Raw genomic sequence first — 22014 nt, 5'->3', positions numbered from 1 at the left:
CTCAATATTTTCTCTTAAGTTTTTCAAAACTCAATAAAATATTTTAATTCAAATTAATTCACTATTATTCACAAACTATTTTATTGTTATTCACAAAATTTTGAGATATTATAATTGTTCATACGAGCCCTTAGTAGGAGTGCTACCCGCATGATGCAGGGCAGGGTGGACCCACTTCCGCACCCCACCCCCGCACCGGTCCACCCCGCCCCGCACCATGCGGGGGAAGGGTTTCCAACCCCGCCCTGATACTGGGGAGTGGGGTTGAAACCAATGTTTTGAATGAACACCGTACCGGTGACTATTTCGGTCAATGCATTGAAATAAGATATTTAGATACTGGTACCGTTTTGGAATAGTCTATATATGAATAAATTATATATAAATTATAAATAGTTTGGTATGAATTTGGGGTCTAAAAATGAGAAAAAAATGAAAAAAAAAAAAGCAAAGGCCGAAATTTGAACCGGTATGAAACTCAACCCTTCTCTGTATCGGCTATACCCCCCACCCCGCCCCCTGCTTTGGTTGAAAGCACATCTCGCCCCGCCCCCGCTCAACCCAATGACTCATTAGGTCTATAAATGTTTTTTGAGTTTTAAATTTTTTTTAGACCCAAATTATGATATAATTTAAATTATAAATTAATCTTTATACATTCAAAAAGAATATAAACTCATTATAGTTATATTTTGAATTTTCTTGACATCCTAGGCTAACTTTTATATAGGAAACCAAAGCAATCCATTAACTTCAATTCAACTTCAAATTTTTAACAAATTGTATATATCTATATAAAATATATTTATATAAAAATTAAAAATATTTTTTTATATTAAATAGGGGAGGGTGCAGAGCGGGAGGTAGGGCGGGGCTCCGCTGGGGTCAACTCGCCCCCCGCCCCCACTAGGGGCCTTTCATACTGGGCGGGGCAGACGGAGGCAGGGTACTGGGGGACGGGCCCCCATTGCCCACCCCTAGCCCTTAGTCTCATTAATATGTAAAGTTTACTTTTGTGAGCGCAGCGCTTTTCAATGGTTTAAGTTAATTTGAAGATAGGCCTACTATTTTTAACCTATTTCAAATTAGTAACACGAACGAAATCGCTTGATAACAATACCTACCGGCAGCATTTAAAATCTTGGGATCTCTTTTTCCAAATTGTAAAAGTTGTTTTTATAAAAAACAACGTGTAGAAAATCTTGATTCAATAAGACGAGAGTCCTACGCCTAGGAGTGAAAAAAAAAATGGTGAACCAAAAAATTAGACCGAACTCGACCAAACTAGTGAGTTTGGTTCGGTCTAGTATCAGTTTCATTTTTTTCAAAACCGGTCAAAATCGGTCAAAATCGGTGCAGCTCTAATTTTCATTTTTCTAACACCGGATCGGACCGGTTCATATATGTATATTTTAATTTTTTATATTGTTTAAAATATCTTTTATATGATTTTTTATCGACTGAACTAGTAAGTTTAGTTCAGTCTGATACTGATTTCAATTTTTTCAAAACCAGTCAAAATCAGTCCAGTTTCGATTTTCCATTTTCTAACACCGGACCGGATCGGTTCATATATGTACATTTTAATTTTTTATATTGTATAAATATTTTTATATGATTTTTTATATTATATAAAATTTTATATATAATATATATAATTATATATAATATATTTTTTTATTGTATGATAATTTACTAATTAATATAATATCAAATTTTAAAATCATATATCACTATAGTCTATAATATAATTATAATATATATTATAGTATACTACAATATATTATATATTATTATATACTATAATATACTGGAAAAATTGGATTGAACCGGATTGAAATCAATAAAATCGGAACTACCGATTTAGGAGTGTAACTAATGCGGTATCAATTCTTCAAATTTCAAAATCGGTATATATCAGTTCGATTCTAAAATATGTCCAAAGTCGGACCGAACCGGACCGATTAGAGTACCCCTACCTACACCTCCATATTTTTAAAACTATTTAACAATTACTATATGTCATGTGGTGAGTTTAAGTTATCGATATTAATTAATAATTAACATCCCTATAATTTGAAACCTTTCCTACTTTTTTAGGCTTAAATTAATTGTATCTCTTATTTGGGTTATTCTCAACAGCCTGTTTTAATGGGATAAATATGATCGACGTTGTTTTAAACCTTATAAAACTTCGGATATAAAGTGTCAGAATTGGTAATTACAAAGAAAACAGAAAAAGAGTAGCTTTCTTCGAGAGAAGAAAAGAAAACCCAACTCACGAGACTCGCGAAGAATAATTATAGAGTAATACTTTGGGTTTCGAAAATAGATTCTGAATTTGTATTTCGAATGATTTATTTATTTATTATTATTTAGTAATTAAAGAAGTATTTTTTAATGATATTGTAAATTTTTTATTTTTAAAAAAATATTTATAATGATTAAAAAAATACATGAAAAAAGTAAGAAAAATAAAAAAATAAAATACACTATTTGAGATCCTTATTCGGGACCCATTTTCGGTGAACAATTATATATGTAAGGCGGTGACGCAATTTAATTAGAGTAATATATATATATATATATATATAGAGAGAGAGAGAGAGAGAGAGTCGGGCCACTCTACCGTCCAGAGTAATCCGCTCAAACTTACCTCTTTTAGTTTTTTGGTTTTTTTTTTATTTTTTTTCACTTTTTCAATATATTTAAATATTTTAAAAAAATAAAAAAAAATCCGAATACACTTAAAATCACTTCTTTAATCACTAAGTAAAAAAAAATTTGGCAAGCGGTACACTTTGGGAGGCAAAATAATTTTTCTTATATATATAGACACACACACATGAAAAGCTTCTTTGCCCACCTAGTTTGACTGCCCTAGTTGACTGCTGGTCAAATTTTCTTTTTTTACTTACTGATTAAGGAAGTGATTTTAACTATATTAGTGTATTTTTTTATTTTTTAAAAATAAAAAATATATTAAAAAAATGTGGAAAGGAAAATGAGAAAAAAATAAAAATACATATTTTGCCTATCGGTCAAGTTGAAGGGGCTGACTCAAATTCTATTCACCACACTAACTACCATCTCACTGCATATATAAGACGTGATATATTCTTATAATCTAATAGTAATATATCATATTTTCTATAGTGAGATAAAAGTGTAATGTATAACATTACTTTTATATATTATATATATATAGCTACCTGACCCACGATTTTGCGATGAAAATGATGGTGATTGTGGTGCTCCTCCATATAAAAAAATGGTGAAATAAATCCATAATTAAATAAGAGATAATACACAAATTTACGTGGTTTGAGATTAAGACTTATGTTTACTAGTCTTGTAGAGATGAAATTCAATATGCATGAAGTTTGTACAACTACAAGCTGCTTTCATGTCCATTGTCCATCCTCTACTTGCTTGCACCTTGTTACCGTCATGATCATTTGAGAAAATTAAGGAAGAAAGTAGGAAGGAGTTCAAGAAGAATGTATAGGTGCTCCGGTCCCAAAGAAGTCTCTTCTCTTTTCTGTGTTAGAAGATACAAGTCAAGTTACAAGTCTTTCTACAAAGGCTTCATTAGTTTCTCATATTACAGCTACAAGTCGTTGTAGATAGTGGTTGTTGTTTGGTTATGATATTCTTTCATTTATTGCATTCTTTTATATTCTCCAGCTAGCAATAGGACATAGGGGAATTCTATTAGTTAGTTAGCCTCCTTTTCTGTATATATCAGCTTTTGGTATCTTGTAAAATTTTTTCATTCAAGAGGAATACGAAGATTTCCTTCTCGACTCTGCTCTCTTTGTTCCCGCAACACTGTTTTTCCTTTTTCTTGTTTTCTTACATGGTATCATAGCTTTTGAGAGCCATTTTTCATGGAGAACCCAAACACGGATACCCCACCCAATTTCCCCAATTCCCATACAGACATTAACACAAACACCTTGTGCAGTTACTTGAATCTCAGTGACCCAACAAATTCTTTTCGCTTAGATCATGGCGATAACCTTGCCATTACTCTTGTTTATTATCTTCTTACTATAGAAAACTAGGCAACTTGGTCTCGTGCTATGCGTCGTGCCCTTCGTGCGAGAAATAAGCTGGGTTTCATCATTGGTTTGCTTTTGAAGCCGACCGATCCAATGGATCCCTTACTTGAACTATGGGAGCATTGTAATGACATGATTGTCTCCTAGAATCATAACTCCGTTATCCCTTCTATTAAATCGAGCGTCGTTTTTGTGGATGATGCCAGGGAGATATGGATGGACCTTCAAGACCGCTTCTCTCAACAGAATGGTCTAAGGATTTTTCAACTCAAGAAGGCATTGGCTGGTGTTCTATAGGAACATGATTCAGTGAGTGTTTATTATGGTAAGTTGAAGACGCTCAGGGATGAACTTTTTTATATACGATCCTATACCTGTTTGCAATTGTGGCACTGTAAAAATCTTATTGGACTGATACCAGTGAGACTGTGTACTCCAGTTTCTGATGGGTCCACATGATTTTTACTCCGATTTTTGTGATTAGATTATGTTGCTGGATCCTTTACCCCTTGTTACAAAAGGTTTTCTCCCTTGTCTAGCAACAAGAACGGCACCATCAAATGACCTCCATTGTTCCTTCTTTTGAATCCATGGCATTGGCCATTAAAAAGCCTTACCCTGCTTCAAAATTTTCTCCTAAACCTAACTCTCCCTTAAAAAAAGACCTTTCATATTGTAGTCATTGTAAGATTTAAGGTCATTTTTTGGAGAATTGTTTTAAACTCGGCAATATTGAGGAGAGCCCATGCACGTGAACCAGAGATACCTACCAACCACCTTGTAGGAAATCATTGGGATAGCTACGGAAATTGCCGCTGAACGACTTCTGTTAACCCAGTGCCGCTCCGGTAAGCACACGGCTGCCCCACACTCCCTCTCTCCCTCTGCTCCTTAGCTTCTCGTTCAGTGCTCTTCCGTCGCACTCACTGCTGTAGATCTTGGTTCGGCCACCCAAATCCATCGTTGTGAGTTGCTCTCATGGTGAGTCTAAGACCTTTATCGCATGACCTTCCTTTGAATTGGAATTCTACTATTATGAATAAAGTTTGTTTAGCCTTCCAGAAGTGCACCCACATATTATACATTTTGAGATATGCTATATATCAGTTACTATTCACCTTACACCCACACATGACGTAGCTTCTTTTTTCTTTTATGTCAGACCCATCACTCTAATTTCAGTCTCTCTCTTCAAACTCTTTCACTCTTTCTACCTCTCTCTCTCTCTCTCTCTCTTCGACCTCCCTCTCCTCAAGCTCTCTCTCTCATCTAGCTCTCTCTTCTCAAGTTCTTTCTCACCTAACCCCCACCCCCTCTTTCCTCAAGTTCTCTCTCTCACCAAGTTCTCTCTCACCAAGTCCTTTCTCTCCTCAAGGGAGGGGGAGATGAAGCACGGGGAAATACAGAGAAGGGAAATACAAAGATGAAGCATGAGGAGATGAGCCACAAGGGAGATGAACCCAGTTCACACGTAGGGTGTGGGGTGTGGGGTTTGGCACAGTGGCTGATAAGAAGATTTATTCATACATTTTTACACAAATGCCCTTAAAATCCTTTGTCGGGTAGCATTTCTAAAGCTTCTTGAAGAAATTATTTAAGTATAATAACATTACTACCCCAAGTTTATATTTATAAGTCAATATTCTTTCCGGCCTTTTTTCTCGTTTATTTTATATTGAGCTTGGCTTTATTTGAGTTGTTTTACGTGAGTCACGTTTAGTCAGGAACTTATAATTTTATATAGACAGTATTTAAAAGATCTAAAATTTTGTTATTAAGCATTAATTTTTACAACTAGATTTTAGTAGTAAATAATAAGAACTTAATTCTATTTTTTAACATTTTAAATCGGATTAAGTCTATTTTAGAAAAAGGGTTTTTGCTATTGTTTAATAGATTTAAATAAAACACGATTTCCTACTAAATTATAATACGTTATTAGTATTAAAAAAAATTTAGATTATAACAATACTTTAACCAAGACTTGAATTTTAATATGAGTAAATTTAATTATCGAAATGAATTTATGTTGTTTATTTTGTCATATTTGATAAAATTATTCTGTTATATTTATAATTAAAAAATAAAGAAATATCTTAAGAATATACAAAATATATTAATATTTATTAGATTGCTTGTAATATTGAATAAGTATATTAATCATAAGAAAATTTAAAACTATATTATGAATTAATTAGATTTTTGCAACTTATTTTAACAGATTTTATAAAGCTTAATTACTTTAATAAGTTATAATTTGAAACTAAAGATATGTTAAGGAATAATTATATGATATTAGTATATCATAGAATAATTATTAAATCATTATTCATATTATTTGTTTAATTATTGAATAGAATGTCACGACAAATATTTTTTTCTCGAAAAGTTCATAATTTTTAGCACTTTGTATTGGTAACGAGTTATAGAGTAAGATTCAAGAAACAACGCAACGAGATAAGTAACTTGATTATAAATTAGGATTAACACATGTTAGTTAGTTTAGATAGCTTATTATTAAAGTCCGTTCATTGATAGCCACTTTTTATGTACCACGTATGTCATGATTTATGCAAACATGTCATTCATAATAATTCATGATCATATTATTTCCACATCAAGTTTAATTCAGCAATTATAATTATATACGTATTATATATGTCATGCATCTCAAGTTGTATAAGACACGAATTAACTTTTTTTTATGTTCAAGTGTAAGACAAGATCAAATCAGTTAATAAGATGATCATTCAGATGTATGGTATCAATGTGATTCATGAGTGGATGTGTAAGCCACAGACTCAAGCATAGTCCACCGTAGTATGCTAGAATACTGCTCAGCGACTTCCTTTGCGGCTGCGGGATTTGGGATTGGTGCACAATCTTGCACATATAGTTTAAGTGTGTTGGCCAATCAGATAAATCATATCAGTAAGATAATTTAGATAAGTCAAGAAAAATCATGCATAACATCAGCATGAATATGAATAGTCACGTTTTTAAGTTCTAAGCATGAGAAATTTTATGAAAAATCTTATGTATATTATATTTACGTTATTATGAGTTTCTTATTGAGTTTTCGACTTATTTTAGTTTTATTTCATATTTTTAACCACTCAGGTGAGGATGATTATGAGTATGAGCATTCGGGTTAGAATTAGATGGAGCAGTTGATTTAGTTCCAAGTTTCTTGAAATAAATTATCTTTTTGACAGACAATTTATTTAGTTATCAAAGTTTTTTATTTAATATTAATGGAAACATGTTTTATTAAGTAATTTATTTTTTGAAATAATTATTTATTTTATTATATCATGCAAGTCTCTTACTTGTTTATTTTTATAAAAATACGTGACATCCTAACGTAAGGGAATAGATGTTATAGAATGATTTCTTGCTATATATTTGTCTTGTGTTCATATAATAATACCATTGAAAAACCTAATATATGTCTATATATGTCTATATAATATATTCTACTACAAGTTAATCTATGAGGCTATGAGCGTGTCAATTTGCTAATAAAAAAGCATGTAATTTCTTTTACAATCTACACGTACAAAAATGTTAAAAAGATAATTATCAATTTTACTATAAATATACACGTGTGTTAATTTGTAATTCCCTCTCTCTACCATTCGAGCAGCGCCTCATTTATGTTATTCCTCCTCAAAGAAAAACCTATGTGATTAAGCCACCGCCCCAACCTCTATACACGTGTCATGCTTCCTACCGTAGATCTTCCACCGTTCTCCTCATCAAATAGACGGGTGGCACGGCAGACCGGGCACGTCACGTGCGAATACAGCCACGTGTCAATGCAGTGGGGATGAAACACGTGCTTACAAAACGGTATCACCTTGACGGTCTCCTCCCCCTGGAATTCGCCGAGGCAAATCGCGCAGTCCATGGTCTCGTAGTACTTCTCATTAATTCCGCCGTGAGGGTACACCGGCAGAGCCTGAAGCTTCGCCGGGTCCAATCCCGAGCGCCGGTATGACCAACTTCGAAGTTCCGACGTCGGAAAAGACGACGTTCTATACGGGCTCCGTCGACCTCGGCGACGGGAAAACTCGGCGGCAGGATTGTCGGAGAAGCGTTGAATGCAGATCGACAAGAAGCCGAGGAAGAAAACTGAAATGGTAAGGACGGCGAGCACTGCGAGAACAATAGAGGACTTGTACGGTCCGCTGCTAGGAGCCTCCACCAACGGCCAGGGTGGCCCGGGCGGAGGTGATGGAGTCGTTGCAGTATTGGGTTCGACTGAAGTGAGCGACAAGCTGAGTAGTTTGCGGATGTGGGGTTTCATTTCTCTTCTAATTAATAAAGTAATATACTTCACGATCGAGAAAGTCGAGTACTACTGTTTTCGGAACGGTTTATTGTATGCAGATGATCAGAGCTGGGAGAGATCATGAGACTGTACGTGAACAGGGTTTTAAAATGAAAGGTTGTGTATGGGGTTTTGGAATTACCTATGTTGGGTTTTTGGAAAAGGTGAGAGGAAAAGAGGTGGGGGCTTATCCAGTTAAGTGAATCTGGATTTTAATTGTAAGGGTTACGTTGTTTACACGTCCTTTTTGTCTTTTTGGAGAAGTATTAAGGATTTGAATTTAGAGATATATGAAATGATTTTAATGAAATATAAAATTAAAAAAAATATTGATAGAATATTATTTTTTAATATTATTATTATTTTTATATTTAAAAATTTTGAATTGTTTATTATATTTTATATGAAAATTTAAAAAATTTATAATTATGAGATAAGATAAGATGAAACACTTTATGAATCTAAATAAGAATAAAGCATCAACAATCAACCTTGTTTGAATAAGTTTTTAGCAATTATTTTATTAAAAAAAAAAAGAAAAAGAGTTCCCATACCTTTTGTAATGGAGCCTACTTTTTTAAAAAGAATTTCCGCGAATTAATTCCAACAATTATAATATCATACTTGTATATAATACCATTTCTCTTGAACTATATAGAATTAATTCCAACAATTATATACGTGGAAATTTTCTTTGATGCAATTATTCCCTTATTTTTTAAGAAAAATACATAATAATTACAACCCTTTTTTTATTGTTGTCATACTTTGTTTGCGAATTAATTGTGATCTTAATTAGATTCATTGTAATTTATTTAATTTTTCAACAAAGCCATTCAAGTATTGAAACATTATAAGTAATTTTCTTTAGGAGCTTTATAAATATATACTTGTGTGGCTATATATTAATTTTTTTTTTGTAAGTAATGAATTTTACTGTTATTTTTTCTTATCAAATTTTATCTCATATATGCTTAATCAAAATCATTGTGTGCGTATGAGAAATACTGGTAAATTATTTGAGCACATATATAAGACGTTACTACCATTTAATTTTCAAATTAACTATCATTTAATTAAGTAATTAACATACAAAATCATCTAGAATGTACGCACCACGTCGTCTTTAAGAAATATGATTATAGGTGATAATAATTAGAATAAAAATAACATTATTTGTTAGCATAACATCCTAATCATTAGGGCGGAGCCCCGCCATTATGGTCATACTCTGCCTTCGATCGCCATAATTTGCTAAGTAGCAGAGCAAAATTATTCCAGAAGGTAGTGCATGTAATTGCACGCATTGCATGGAATTTTATAAATTTCTAAAATATATATTATAAAATTTTAAAAACAATATTTACTGTTGCACCCTCTATTGAGTAGTGCTATATCATACTCATTTTATCAGTTTTTTTTTTTTTTAAAATTTAAAACTTGAATTTTAAATTTCATAATCTTCAACATATCTGACACGTGAATAATTAAATTTTTTTTATAAGTTTTTCTTAAGTACAATTTGAATTTTTCCAATTAAAAACCCTATTAAAAAATTTAATCATAAAAAATTGTATCCTTAGATAGAGAATATTTAGGTGCGATTTGGATAGTGAGATGGGATGAAATGATTTTAGATAAAAGTTAAAAGTTGAATAAAATATTATTAGAATATTATTTTTTCATATTATTATTACTTTGAATTTTTTTTTTATATTTTATGTAAAAATTTAAAAAAGTTATAATATGAGATAAAATGAGATGAGATAAAACACTTTCACTATCTAAACAGAGCCTTAATTATTTAAATAATTACCCTTTAAAATTGTTTTCATTCTAATCGCGTTTTTTGATTTAATTTTAAAATATTTTGGAAGAGCAAAACATAGAGATATTTTAAAAAATATAAATAATCTTTTTTTTTTTTACAAAATATATATAAATTTAATCTTAGTAAGTAATAAACCAAATGGTGAAATCATAATATATTTCTTAAGAATCTTATCAAACTTTTCGTTTGGAATGTAAATTTAACCAAGTTCTCAAAAAAAAAAAAAAAAAGATATTTTGAAGCATATTTTGAAAAATTAGGCTTTTGAAACGAAGGCCTCAATAATATATAAGTTCAATGTTCTATTGTTTTCAAACCACAAATTAATGAATCAATGAATTAATGAAAAAGAGATGATTTGTACAAATTTAAAATAGACAAGTATCATATAAATTTTTATAAAAAAGTAAACTCTACCTAAAAAAAATGTAAAAGAAATGACTTTTTATTAATAAGACCCACTTTTTAAACAAAAAAAAAATTATATAAAACATGTATATTTAAAATTTTTTACCTAACATAATTCAATTCAAATATACCTTTTGCATTCCCACAAAAGGCATAAATTCTTGCCTTATTTGTAATGATTTTCTCATGATTAACACGAATCAAATCCCCCTCCAACCGAAGTTTGCCTTAAAGCCCAGCTATCCTTCATTTGAATAAGAATTCTCTGCCAACTTTTCCTTTATCCAGGCAGGAATATATGCCGAATTCTCTGCAATGCATCAGATTCACAATTGGGTTCCAACATACAAATTAAATTCATGGTAATAAAACCTTTTGTTTTTCCCTTTCTTCTGTGCTAAGTACATTGGAATAATATTAAAAAATTAAAAAGATATTTACAATCGTAAATTATATAACCGTCGCGTAATCATTTTAAAAAAATGAATAAAACATATAATCTAATTTTTACTATTCATTTATTACTCTTTTATATTTATTTTTTTAATTTGTTATTTTATTTAATGGTTAAGAAATTAATTATTAGTAAAATTATATATTTTTTATTTTTTTTAATAATTAAAGATGTTAAAAAAATATTTAAAAGAAAATGAAAAAAAAAAATTTTAATATAGTATAAGTAGTAAAAGGAGTAGTCCGGTTGAGACGATATCATTACCCTTTCTTGAACACAATATTACAACATAAAAAAAGAAGAGAAATGGCCACCAAGATCACGTCCAACCTTGCCATGGGAAAATAAAAGAAAGCAAGCAATGCAAACAGAGAAAGCTTACGTACAAGCTAGCACTAAAACAGTACCAAAATATACACTAGATAACACAAAGCACGGCGCATAAGAGAAGGCTACGATGATCTCTTGGACTCTCGAGCAATGTAGGACATAAAGGAAGTCACAGCCTTAGACCCCTCAGCAATGGCATGCCTTCCAAGCTCTCCGGGCAATACCAGCCGCACTGCCCCTTGAATCTCCCTTGAAGATAGCGTCTTTCGGCTTGTGTACTTGGACAGCACCGCTGCCTCCTCCGTCAGCCTCTCGAACATGTCCTTCATCATATTGTTCAAAACTGTCATTGCCTTTGACGATACCCTCAACTCTGGGTGCACCTGCTTCAACACCCTATACACATACCTCCTGTACTCTTCTCCCCCGCCCTCTTTTCTCCTCCTCTTCCTCCTCCTAGTCTTCCCTTCCCCTTCTTGGGTGCTCTTGGTTTTCTTTTTTCCCTCTATTTTTGATGGCCCTTCTTGCTTTCCGGAAGTCATATTGGTGGGCTGTTTCTCTTTCTCTTCCTCTGGAACTTCAACTTCTGCTTGGTTCTCCTCTGGTGATTTGTCCTGGTTTTCTTCTTCTTGTTTTTCCTCCACCGGAGGTTGAACTGGCTGGTTTTCTTCTTCTGATTTTTTCTCTACCGGAGGTTGAACTGGCTGGTTTTCTTCTTTCGATTTTCCCTCAACTTGAACAGGAAATGACTGGTTTTCTTGTTCCGATGATTTGTCCTCCACTAGTACTGGAATTTGAGCTGACTCATGGTTTCTTTGTTCTGACTTGTCTTCGACAGCAATGGTTCTCAATGGCTTTCTGCCTGAAGGAATAAACGTGTCTTCCTTTTCCTCATCTATTTCTCCAATCGTTGGCTTCTGAGCTCTTTCAACAACAGTGACCTGCACAATTTCTCGCACAACTTTTGATCTGGTCTTCATCACAGTGCCCATCACCTTCGGTGAACGCTTTGGAGCCATTATTCTTTCCCACAGTTATCCTTCTTCCTAAACCGATCTCCAGCTTCTCTCTCAGCAGAGGTGGGTAAGATCATTATGGCTAACAATATACTGTAATTGCCTGTGCATTAGTGGATATAAAAAGTGTTTTGGAGGGTTATAGTAGACGGTCACGTGGAGGACAGGCGTCGATCACATTGTTTTACAACGCTGTGCGAATGGTGGTAGAAGTAAATGGAAATCCAGAGGTTTCTGGAGTCTGCATTCAAAAGATTCTGCAGCTCTCGAGACAATAAAAAACAAAAGAAAGGAACGAAACATAATTGGATGTTCTCTGTTCCACCTACCCAGCCCCTCGAGAAAGCACCAGAAATCGGCCCACCCGATTCTTTTACATTACTGGGCTTCTGGGCTGGAGGTATTTAAAAGTTGAATTGCTCAAATTGTTCGGCCCAACAAAATTATGGTTGGGTAGTAAATTAAAATTTTAAATTAAAATTATGCTACATACAGTCACTTTTATATATTTTTATACATTCTATCGAAATTATTGGTTAAAATAATTATTTTATATTAAAAAAAGAAACAACCAATCGTATTAGTAAAGTGCGCAAATCTGATTTATTTAATTATTGCTTTATTTCACCTAAGCATGTTTATTTAATTAAAAAAAAAAACATGCTTCTAGTGCGTCTTAATTATGGTTTTTTTTTATTTTCTGCTTAATCTGGTTTATTGGAAAAAAATACATTCACTGGTTGAAAAAAGCAACCGCATTTCTGTAATAAAAAATTGGGCAAAAATCCTTGTGTTAAAGACACGAGTACCTGCCTCGATAAACAGTACTACCAAACCGGACACCATACATGCAGCTGGCTAGCACATCAACAGTACTACTCATGAAGTAGTACTAATTAACGTACAGCATGCTAACGTATATAGAAAAGGAAGTTGCTTAGAAATTAATTAAGGCGCACGGACTTAAAAAAAAAAATTTATTTATTTATGATAAATTATTTTTTATAAAGATAATTAATTTTTATTAAAATAAATATATTTTTATCATAAATAATCATTATCATTATAAATAATTAGTCACGTTTTTATTATAACGACAAGGAAGATTTTTCCCATGCCAACATTAATAATGTCGCATCTTACAGGGAAAAGGAAGTTAATTTAGAGGGCGATAGCTCCCATTTTCCCAATTCCCAAGTACTACTCCAGCCACATTTCTCTCATGACCACTTCACTTGTGTTTATGTCCGCCAATACCCCAATATACCCCAAGGTTCCGCACACTAATTTGCACAGTAGAGCTAGAAATCACTGAAAATAAGTAAAAAACGATCTGATGCCGCGCGTAACTTGTGATATCATTAGATTATCAATGACTTGAGATATTTTGTAAATAATAGTAAAATTTATAAGTTAAAATTTATAAATAATAATAAATAATAATGAGATGAATTGAGATGATCTCTAATTCAAACTAACACTAGGGACTGGGCCATAGCATCCGGACTCTCGTCCTAACGTGGTTCCATCATTGCTAGATTGGAAATCTTATATATTTATATTTATATATATGTATGTGTGTATATATATATATATATATATATCGATCCTGCTAGCTGTGCAAATCAATCATGCATATATATCGGCAAATTAAAGCTACTATATATGCATGGTTTTGATTCGATCCTATGCAACACATGATATCATGTTCCAGCTTCTATATATTATAACTTCCCGGCCAGGATTTTTCCTCTCCAAACTGTAGCAGTACTACTAGATTGGGAAAGCAATGAATTAAAGTTGGCACGTGGTTTATTCATGAAAATGAAATAAATAAATTAAATTCTTAGAAAAATAGAATATTGCAGCAAAGAACTACAAGATCAAGCATGCAGTAGTACCATATATACATGATCATGATCTGGCTGTTGATCATCGCAGTTATTTTAGCTAGCTAGTACTTATGTATAGCTCTTAATCTCGATCAGATCGATTGAACATATATACACATGACGATCATATTATAGAAGATCAACATCATCCAAATTAACATGATCAACTAAATAATACAGAATATTATAATAATTATAAGCATAATATATAATTATTTCATACACTGGTACATCTCCTTTTAGCAGCAGCATGCAGGGACGCAACCCTGGGAAATCCAAAACTTGATCGAAAGAAGGACTCCAACTCTTCACGCCTTGTGGTTTCAAAGAAGTGCAACGTCTCTGTCCATTTCCTCTTTTGCAGAAATGCTCGTGGCTGTTTTCGCGGAGTGGGTGGGCAGCTCTTTATGGTCGGAATTTGGTGATCCCGGGAAGTTGGTGTTCGACAACTGATTTCTTCATCATTATCTTGTTGTTGTGGACCTTCAAGTTCTTGATCAAGTTTCGGTAGATGATCAATTTGCTCGGATACATGGTCCTTAGACATGATATTGGAAGTGAATTAAGCATGAACACGGAGCCAGGGATTGAGAGATCAGATAAGAGAGAGACAGATAGATAGAGAGAGAGATAATTGGTATATATCTCGAACTGATCTCCTAGCAGATATATTAAATGAACATCTATATATATGTATGTATTTATGTATAATATATTATATAATATATATATGTGTGTGTGTGTGTGTAGATATGGTTGTATCTTCTTAAAATTCTTTACAATGTTGTTTGCAGTACTTTCTTCACTTGTATTCTTCCTTTTTTATAGGATCCGTTCCAAGAATATCAGCTTCTACTTTTCAGTCTTTCCTTCGTTTGGAAGATACCATCATGTCAAATGAATTAAGCAGTCATTCTAACAAGTGATATGCAGTAGTACTACCTATCCGTGTGAAAATTAAATGATTTTTCATTTACAAACAAAGTCTAAAAAAGCTACAGAAACTGAATTGGCTCGACGTGGGAGTTTGATAGATCAAGCCCAACCAAGCTGCTATATCACACACACACACACACACACACACATATGAAGTGGGGGTCCTTCTTTCTCGATTAAAATATAAGAAAAGTGGATTGTTTTGAACGATAAAGTCCAAGAAACCTAAAAATAAAAGAGTAGGTCTTACTATGTTTGTGATCATAGGAAACATATACGCAAGCTCATGTTGTTTGGCCTTATCGGATCATGACTATAATTAGGTGACTTCAAAAATAGTGGTAGCTGTCGCCAGGTTGTTTATATATAGATATATAGATACATAAAACTCCAGAGCATCCCATGCATGGATAAATAAATACAATGGTCCCTGTCCTCTCTCTTCTTCATCTGTCATTTCAGCACTCTCTGTTTCTTGCTTGTCTGTATGTATGAAACGGACGTAGCAGCATTGGATACCGTTTTGGACACCGCAAAAATAATTGAAGAAAACTTGACGGAGAGATCATCGACAGAGAGATAGACATGAGCTTTTTCATATACAGAATAGTATCTTTTATTAATTTCTCACCTTCCTTCATGAGTTCCTTGGAAACCAAAAAGCTGCTTCTTCTGAAACGTAAAAAAGTAATTTGAACGATTACGATAAATCAAAAAGGAATTCACACATGCATGAAGATGCTCGGTGAAACAAGACGCGGGAAATTATGTACGTACGCGCCATTAGTACAGTCGAGGCATATATTGGGGATACTCTTCCGCAGTTTCCTTTTTCTTTTTCACTTCACGTGTTTTTTAACTTTGCCTTCACTTCACGAATCTACAGCCTACAGGACGCAATTTATAATACAGAGACTCGGATTACATATATATATATATATATATATATATATATATATATAAATTCTACTCACCATCTTCACATCACATATAATTTTTTTTTTTAATTTTGTTTTCTCATACCAAATGTATGGTATATGAATGATAAGTAGAATAAATCAATTAGTTTAGAAAGAATAAAATCAAAAGAAATTAAAAAATAAAAATAAAAATAAATAAAAACAAGTGTGGTGTGTGGTGTATAAGGATAATGAGTAACAAAGTTCATACATATATATATATATATATATGTGAGGAGTGCTACATCCACAAAAGAATTATACAAAATTAATTCTACAAATTGACATGACTTTATTTGATTCGTTAGATCTATTTTATAATAAGAGTAACTTTACAATTTGATGAACTACATTAACGAATCAGTTTGTGATATGATTTTGTATAATCTCCTTCTGGCTAGAGTATTTTCCCATATATATATGAGTTATTTTTTTATCAAGTCAGTGTGTAGAATACATTATCTACATCACTTAAGTGGTAAGATTTGATTTGTAAGCATTTTACAACTTATTTTCAAATCAAATTATGTCATATTGATATTTTAATAGATGTACTGTTCTACATATTGGCCTGAAAATATAATTTTTCTATATATATAAATAAAAATAAAAGGTTGATGTTTCGAAAGCTTGGTGAAGAAAATTAATTTATGACACCAGAAATTTAATAAGAACTTATGATATCAAATTCATATATAGAAAGGTTTAAAATTTTAATGATTGATTTATGACTAACTCATGTTGAGTTATTGTTACAAAAGTATTTGACAAAAACGTACATATTTTGTATATATGATATTATTTGTGTCAAAAAATTATCATAAAACCCAAAGCTAGTATATCTGGAAAATGATTCATTAATTTTAAGTCTTAAGTTCAAATTATGATTAATTAATGAAAACAAGTTATCAATCTCGTCAAATATAGCTCAATGAGTGATCGATGTCCAAAACTAATATAACTAGCAAGTGCACATTAAAAAATAAAAAATAAAAAAATCTTAAGAAAAAAAAAATGAGACATTTTATAAAATTTACAGTACAAATCACAACATATATATGGTTCTCAATTCGAATCCGAGAAAAATAAAATCGATTTTTTTATGTTGTTTTTATAGTACTTTATCGTAATTATTTTATCAAGTCACTGTTTATGAATGTGAAGCCCAGGCCCATGAACGAAAAATTCAGCCCAGCTTGGAGACTCAAACGACGCAGTTTAGCAGGTATTTAATCTCCCTTCAATTCTTCCCCCACCCCTCGATGGTTACCCACTTTTCTCTCCTCTGTTTTGCCAAAAATTTCTCCCCAATACCATTATCCCTTCTCGATAGTTCCTTGCCCTTTGTGGTTGGTTTTTCTTCTCAAATCTAAAGTGCTCTCAATAGACTCATCTTCTCTTCCTCTCTCACACGGTGCTCATCTTCCTACATGTATTTATCTCTCTCTCTCTCTCTCTCTCTCTCAATGTACCATCTGACTGCAAACCCCACGGCCTTCATAGTAGACCCTCTCCCTCTCTCTCCACTACAGATTTCTTGTGGGTTTGGTGTTGCGCGCGTATGTGTTTGTTCTTGGAGTTCTGAGTTGCCAAACGGTGGTAAGGCTTTTCTCCTTTTCTGCTTCTCACGAACACACCCACATTCAATCCAAGTTAATTTTCACTAGAGGTGAGAATCGGGCGGTCCGGACCGGAAAAATAGACCGGACCGAATTGGGAATGGTTCTGGTCGGTCTCGGTCCGAATTTCATAGGACAAATTTCATTCCTTTTGGTCCATGGTCCAGGGGTTTTTCGGACCGGACCAAACCGAATGAAAATTAAAAAATATATATATATATATATATAATTTATATATATTAATTATATAATTTTCACTTAACCAATTAACCTAATCCTATCATTAACTCATCATTAAGTAATTATTAACTAATACTCTAATACTAATATTTATAATTTTACACTAATACAAGTATTATATTAATAGTCTAGACTCTAATATGGTATAAAAAAAAATACTGATAGTCTAATATAGACTAAGACTATAGTTATACTTATACTAATATAGTTATAATTTATACTAAATCACTATAACTAATATTAGTATATTACTAATATATAGCTATACTATATTACTAATAGTTTAATACTAATATTATTATATAGTTATAACTTATACTAATCATGATTCATAATAACTAATCACTATAAGTCTATAGTATTAATGTATTATTATATAATATATAGCATTAGTATCACTATATCATTATAATATATATATATACACACACACACTATAAATCTATATGCAGTAGTAATAGTAACACTATAATAGTATAATATATAGTATTAGTATATATTAATATATTATAAGAGTAATAGCATAATACAGTATATAGTATTTGTAATAATTTAGTATCAATATATTATTATATAATATATCTTCAACGATTAGTACATATTAATATATTATAACAATTATAGTATAATATATGTATAATAGACTAATAGTATAGTTAATTTAATATGTCACTATAAGTCTATAACTATATATAATATTAATATCACTATTAGTACAGAATATAGTATTACTATTACTATTAGTAATTTAGTATTGGTAATTTGGTATAGTCTATAGTTATTTCGTATAATATAAGTATTATATTATACTAACTATATAACTATTATAAGTTATAATAACTATACTCGTATAAGAATTATAGTATTAATAATTTAATAGCATATTATAAAAGTTATAGTATTATAACATAATATATGTATAATAGTATAGTATTAATATCACTATAAGTTATAAGCTATAACTATATATACCAAATAGGCCAGCTTATAGGCTAATACAATGATTTATTAATCATATAATGATATACCTAATACAATGATTTATTAATCATATTAAAAATTTACGTATACAAAATGTAAAAACTTAAAAGTTTAATATATTGAAAAATTGAAAATTATCATAAATTTATAATACATTGAATTTGAGTCATTGACAATAGACTTGACATACTCTAAGACTCTAAGTTAGTAACAAATTGGTAATTAACATTTAATATCATAAATATAATTATCATTAATTATTTTTTTAATGAGTTAGTTAAATAATCCACATTAAATAGTTTATTTAATTTTAATTTTACTAATTTAAATAATTTTTTTAATTAATTTATGTGCCAAAAAGATAAAAAAAAATCACAATAAAGTTACAATAAAGTCACAATAATCCTATAAAGTTACAAAACTTCAGCTGTTACCAGAAACGGCGCCGTTTGGTATAAAATTGGACCAAAATGGCACCGTTTTAGTCACCACAAGCGAAAAGAATAACTAGGCAAAAAAATGAACCCAATTATTTTTTTTTTCCAATTTAACGTCCCTGGACCCAAATGGCCATTCGCCAATTCATTTCCACTTTTCCCTTCCCCAATTCCCCTCCCACGAACCGTGAGCAGTAAGCGCCGTGAATCGCAATCCCCATTCCCCCTTCATCGTAGCAGGTAGCCGATTGGTACTCTCTCTCTCATTATGGTGTTACGGTGTAACTAGAGTCTGGCATTTATCTTTAGAATTTGCAAAACAACTATGTATGATTTGATCTAGGGAAAAACTGTACATTGTGTTGAGGGAAAAATTAGTTGGTTGGCATATTCTTGTGAAAACCTGTGTAAAATTGTGTTGTAACAAGTGTTGAAGCGGTGTAACATGAAAATGATTGAAGTGTGCTCAACACGGCTCGAGCAGAACGCTTCCAGAGAGGTTCACTCGATGTGCGCTCAAGTGGACTACTTCCAAAGAGGTGCACTCGACGTAACGCTCGAGCAGAACTCTTCCAGGGAGGTTCGCTCGACATAGCGCTCAAACAGAACTCTTCCAAAAACTAGAGAGGTTCGCTCGATGTGCTTTTTTACATTATTTATTAAACCTCCTTAACTATATATCTTCTTTACTCTTCAAAGCGTTATTCATCATCTTTATTTTCTAATTCTTTTATTCTTTTGTCCCCAATAAAGTTTTTATAGATGGAGTCTTCTACAAATAATGTGCAAGAGTCAACACCAAACATGCCTCCACCCCCACCCCCTACCCCATCCAATGTAAGTGATTAATCAGTTGGTGGGTCACAAAGAGGTAGAGTTAGGTATTTTGTTTGGGATCACTTTACAAAAATACCCAAAGGTGATCCAAGTAAACCTAGGGCTGCATGTAATTATTGTGGTGCTTCGTATGCATGTGATACGAAGACCATTGGTACGAAAAACATGAAGTATCACATTGAGCATCAATGTAAGAAATGTTCGTTTAAGAAGATGGATAAATCCCAGACGACTTTAGGTTGGAAGGTGGGGGGAGGAAGTGGTAGTGGTAGTGGGGGACTTGTGCCTATTGCATTTAGTGTTGAGGCTTGCCGATAAGCTTTAGTAGAGATGATTATTCTTGATGAGTTGCCCTTTAGGCATGCTGAAGGGGAGGGTTTCAAGAAATTTATGCTTGTGGTTTTTCCTAAGTGGGTAGGGATTCCCTTTTGTATGACGGTTGCCAATGATTGCTTTAATTTATTTTTGAAGGAAAAACAAAAGTTGAGAAATGCTCTTCGAGGGCAGCAAGTTTTCCTCACCATGGATGCATGGACATTTGTGCAAAACCTAAACTATATGTGTCTCACAACACACTTTATTGATGATGATTGGAAGTTACACAAGAGGATTCCTTCTTTTTTTTTGGTTGAAAATCACAAGGGTGATACCCTTGGTAAGGGCATAGAGATGTGTTTGCATGATTGGGGGTGACCAAAAATACTTGCACTCACACTTGATAATAAAAGTTCTAATAATGGGGCTGTTTCTTATTTGAAAAAAAAAACAAAGTATAGGAGAGACGATCTTGGAACATGAATTCTTGCATGTTCGATGTTTTGCCCACATTTTGAATTTAATTTTTCGTGAGGGGTTAAAAGAGTATGATGAGTCTATTGCGAAGGTGAGGGGTGTTGTAAAGTATGTTAAATCATCACATCAAAGGTGGAGTACATTTAAGAAATGTGTGGGGTTGGAAGAGATTCAATCCAAAAGTTAAGTTTGCCTAGATATACCGACTGGGTGGAACTCCACCTATCTTATGTTGGAGAAGGTTTCAAAATTTAAAAGGATTTTTGATCAGTTGGAGGAAGAAGATCTGTGTTTTCTTAGTAGTATTAGAGATAACGATGATGACAATATCGATGATGAAAATGTGGACCATGTGGTGAATACGAGAAAGTCAAAGAAGTTAGGGCCTCCCAATGCATTCGATTGGGCGAAGGTACAGTTATTTATGAGGTGTTTTCAATTATTTAAGGATGCAACTTTAAAATTCTCGGGGGGTAAATATGTAACTTGTAATTTAAATCCGATGAGTGTTGAGGGTCTCATATGTGCACAAAATTGGCTTCGTTCTTTTTCTACTCCAATAAGCCTTAGGACTTTAATGGATGAAGTGAAAGAATTTGAGAAGCAGCTGTATATGGGTATGTAATAAAATTACGTTTGATATCTTTTATGGTTTATTTTTTTTTATCTTCTATGTTATGGAACTTTATTTAACTTATTCTGTTTAAAATTTTTATGGATAGAACTTGTTGGGGACTCGAACTTTGCTGATTCTGTGGAAGCGTCAAATTCAATGCCTACTGGCCGGCCTTACACCCAATGTTGATTAAAGACTAAAGATGTGAGAAGATTGTTGGTAAGCTAGGCTATGATGATCTCTTTATGTGGGTTATGATTTATTAATCT

The 22014-nt window shown here is 32.4% G+C and overlaps 2 protein-coding genes across 3 annotated transcripts; both read right to left on the bottom strand.

The window, feature by feature from the left end:
* Positions 1-7663: 7663 nt before the first annotated feature.
* On the bottom strand, positions 7664-8668 carry LOC109000636 (RING-H2 finger protein ATL57-like). Its single transcript, XM_018977590.2, has one exon. The coding sequence runs from the start codon at positions 8371-8373 to the stop codon at positions 7774-7776; it is 600 nt and encodes a 199-aa protein (XP_018833135.2). The 5' UTR covers positions 8374-8668; the 3' UTR covers positions 7664-7773.
* A 2644-nt stretch (positions 8669-11312) lies between these two features.
* LOC109000568 (histone H2B.2-like) lies at positions 11313-12580 on the bottom strand. Of its 2 annotated transcripts, XM_035685065.1 has the most exons (2): positions 12128-12580; positions 11313-12082 (listed from the first exon to the last, which is right to left on the bottom strand). In XM_035685065.1, the coding sequence occupies exons 1-2, from the start codon at positions 12437-12439 to the stop codon at positions 11543-11545; spliced, it is 852 nt and encodes a 283-aa protein (XP_035540958.1). In that variant the 5' UTR covers positions 12440-12580; the 3' UTR covers positions 11313-11542. The 2 variants fall into 2 exon arrangements, with proteins under 2 accessions (XP_035540958.1, XP_035540957.1); XM_035685064.1 differs by having other exon boundaries at positions 11313-12580.
* Positions 12581-22014: the final 9434 nt, after the last annotated feature.

Source organism: Juglans regia, chromosome 14 (assembly GCF_001411555.2).
Source record: "Juglans regia cultivar Chandler chromosome 14, Walnut 2.0, whole genome shotgun sequence".
Taxonomy (NCBI): domain Eukaryota; kingdom Viridiplantae; phylum Streptophyta; class Magnoliopsida; order Fagales; family Juglandaceae; genus Juglans; species Juglans regia.
Note: the sequence above shows the minus strand (reverse complement) of the source record. Positions and strands in the feature narration are given on the sequence as shown.

Excerpts from the sequence above, each read along its gene's own strand:
- LOC109000568 (XM_035685064.1), bottom strand. The coding sequence starts at position 12,439 with ATGGCTCCAAAGCGTTCACCGAAGGTGATGGGCACTGTGATGAAGACC.
- LOC109000636 (XM_018977590.2), bottom strand. The coding sequence starts at position 8,373 with ATGAAACCCCACATCCGCAAACTACTCAGCTTGTCGCTCACTTCAGTC.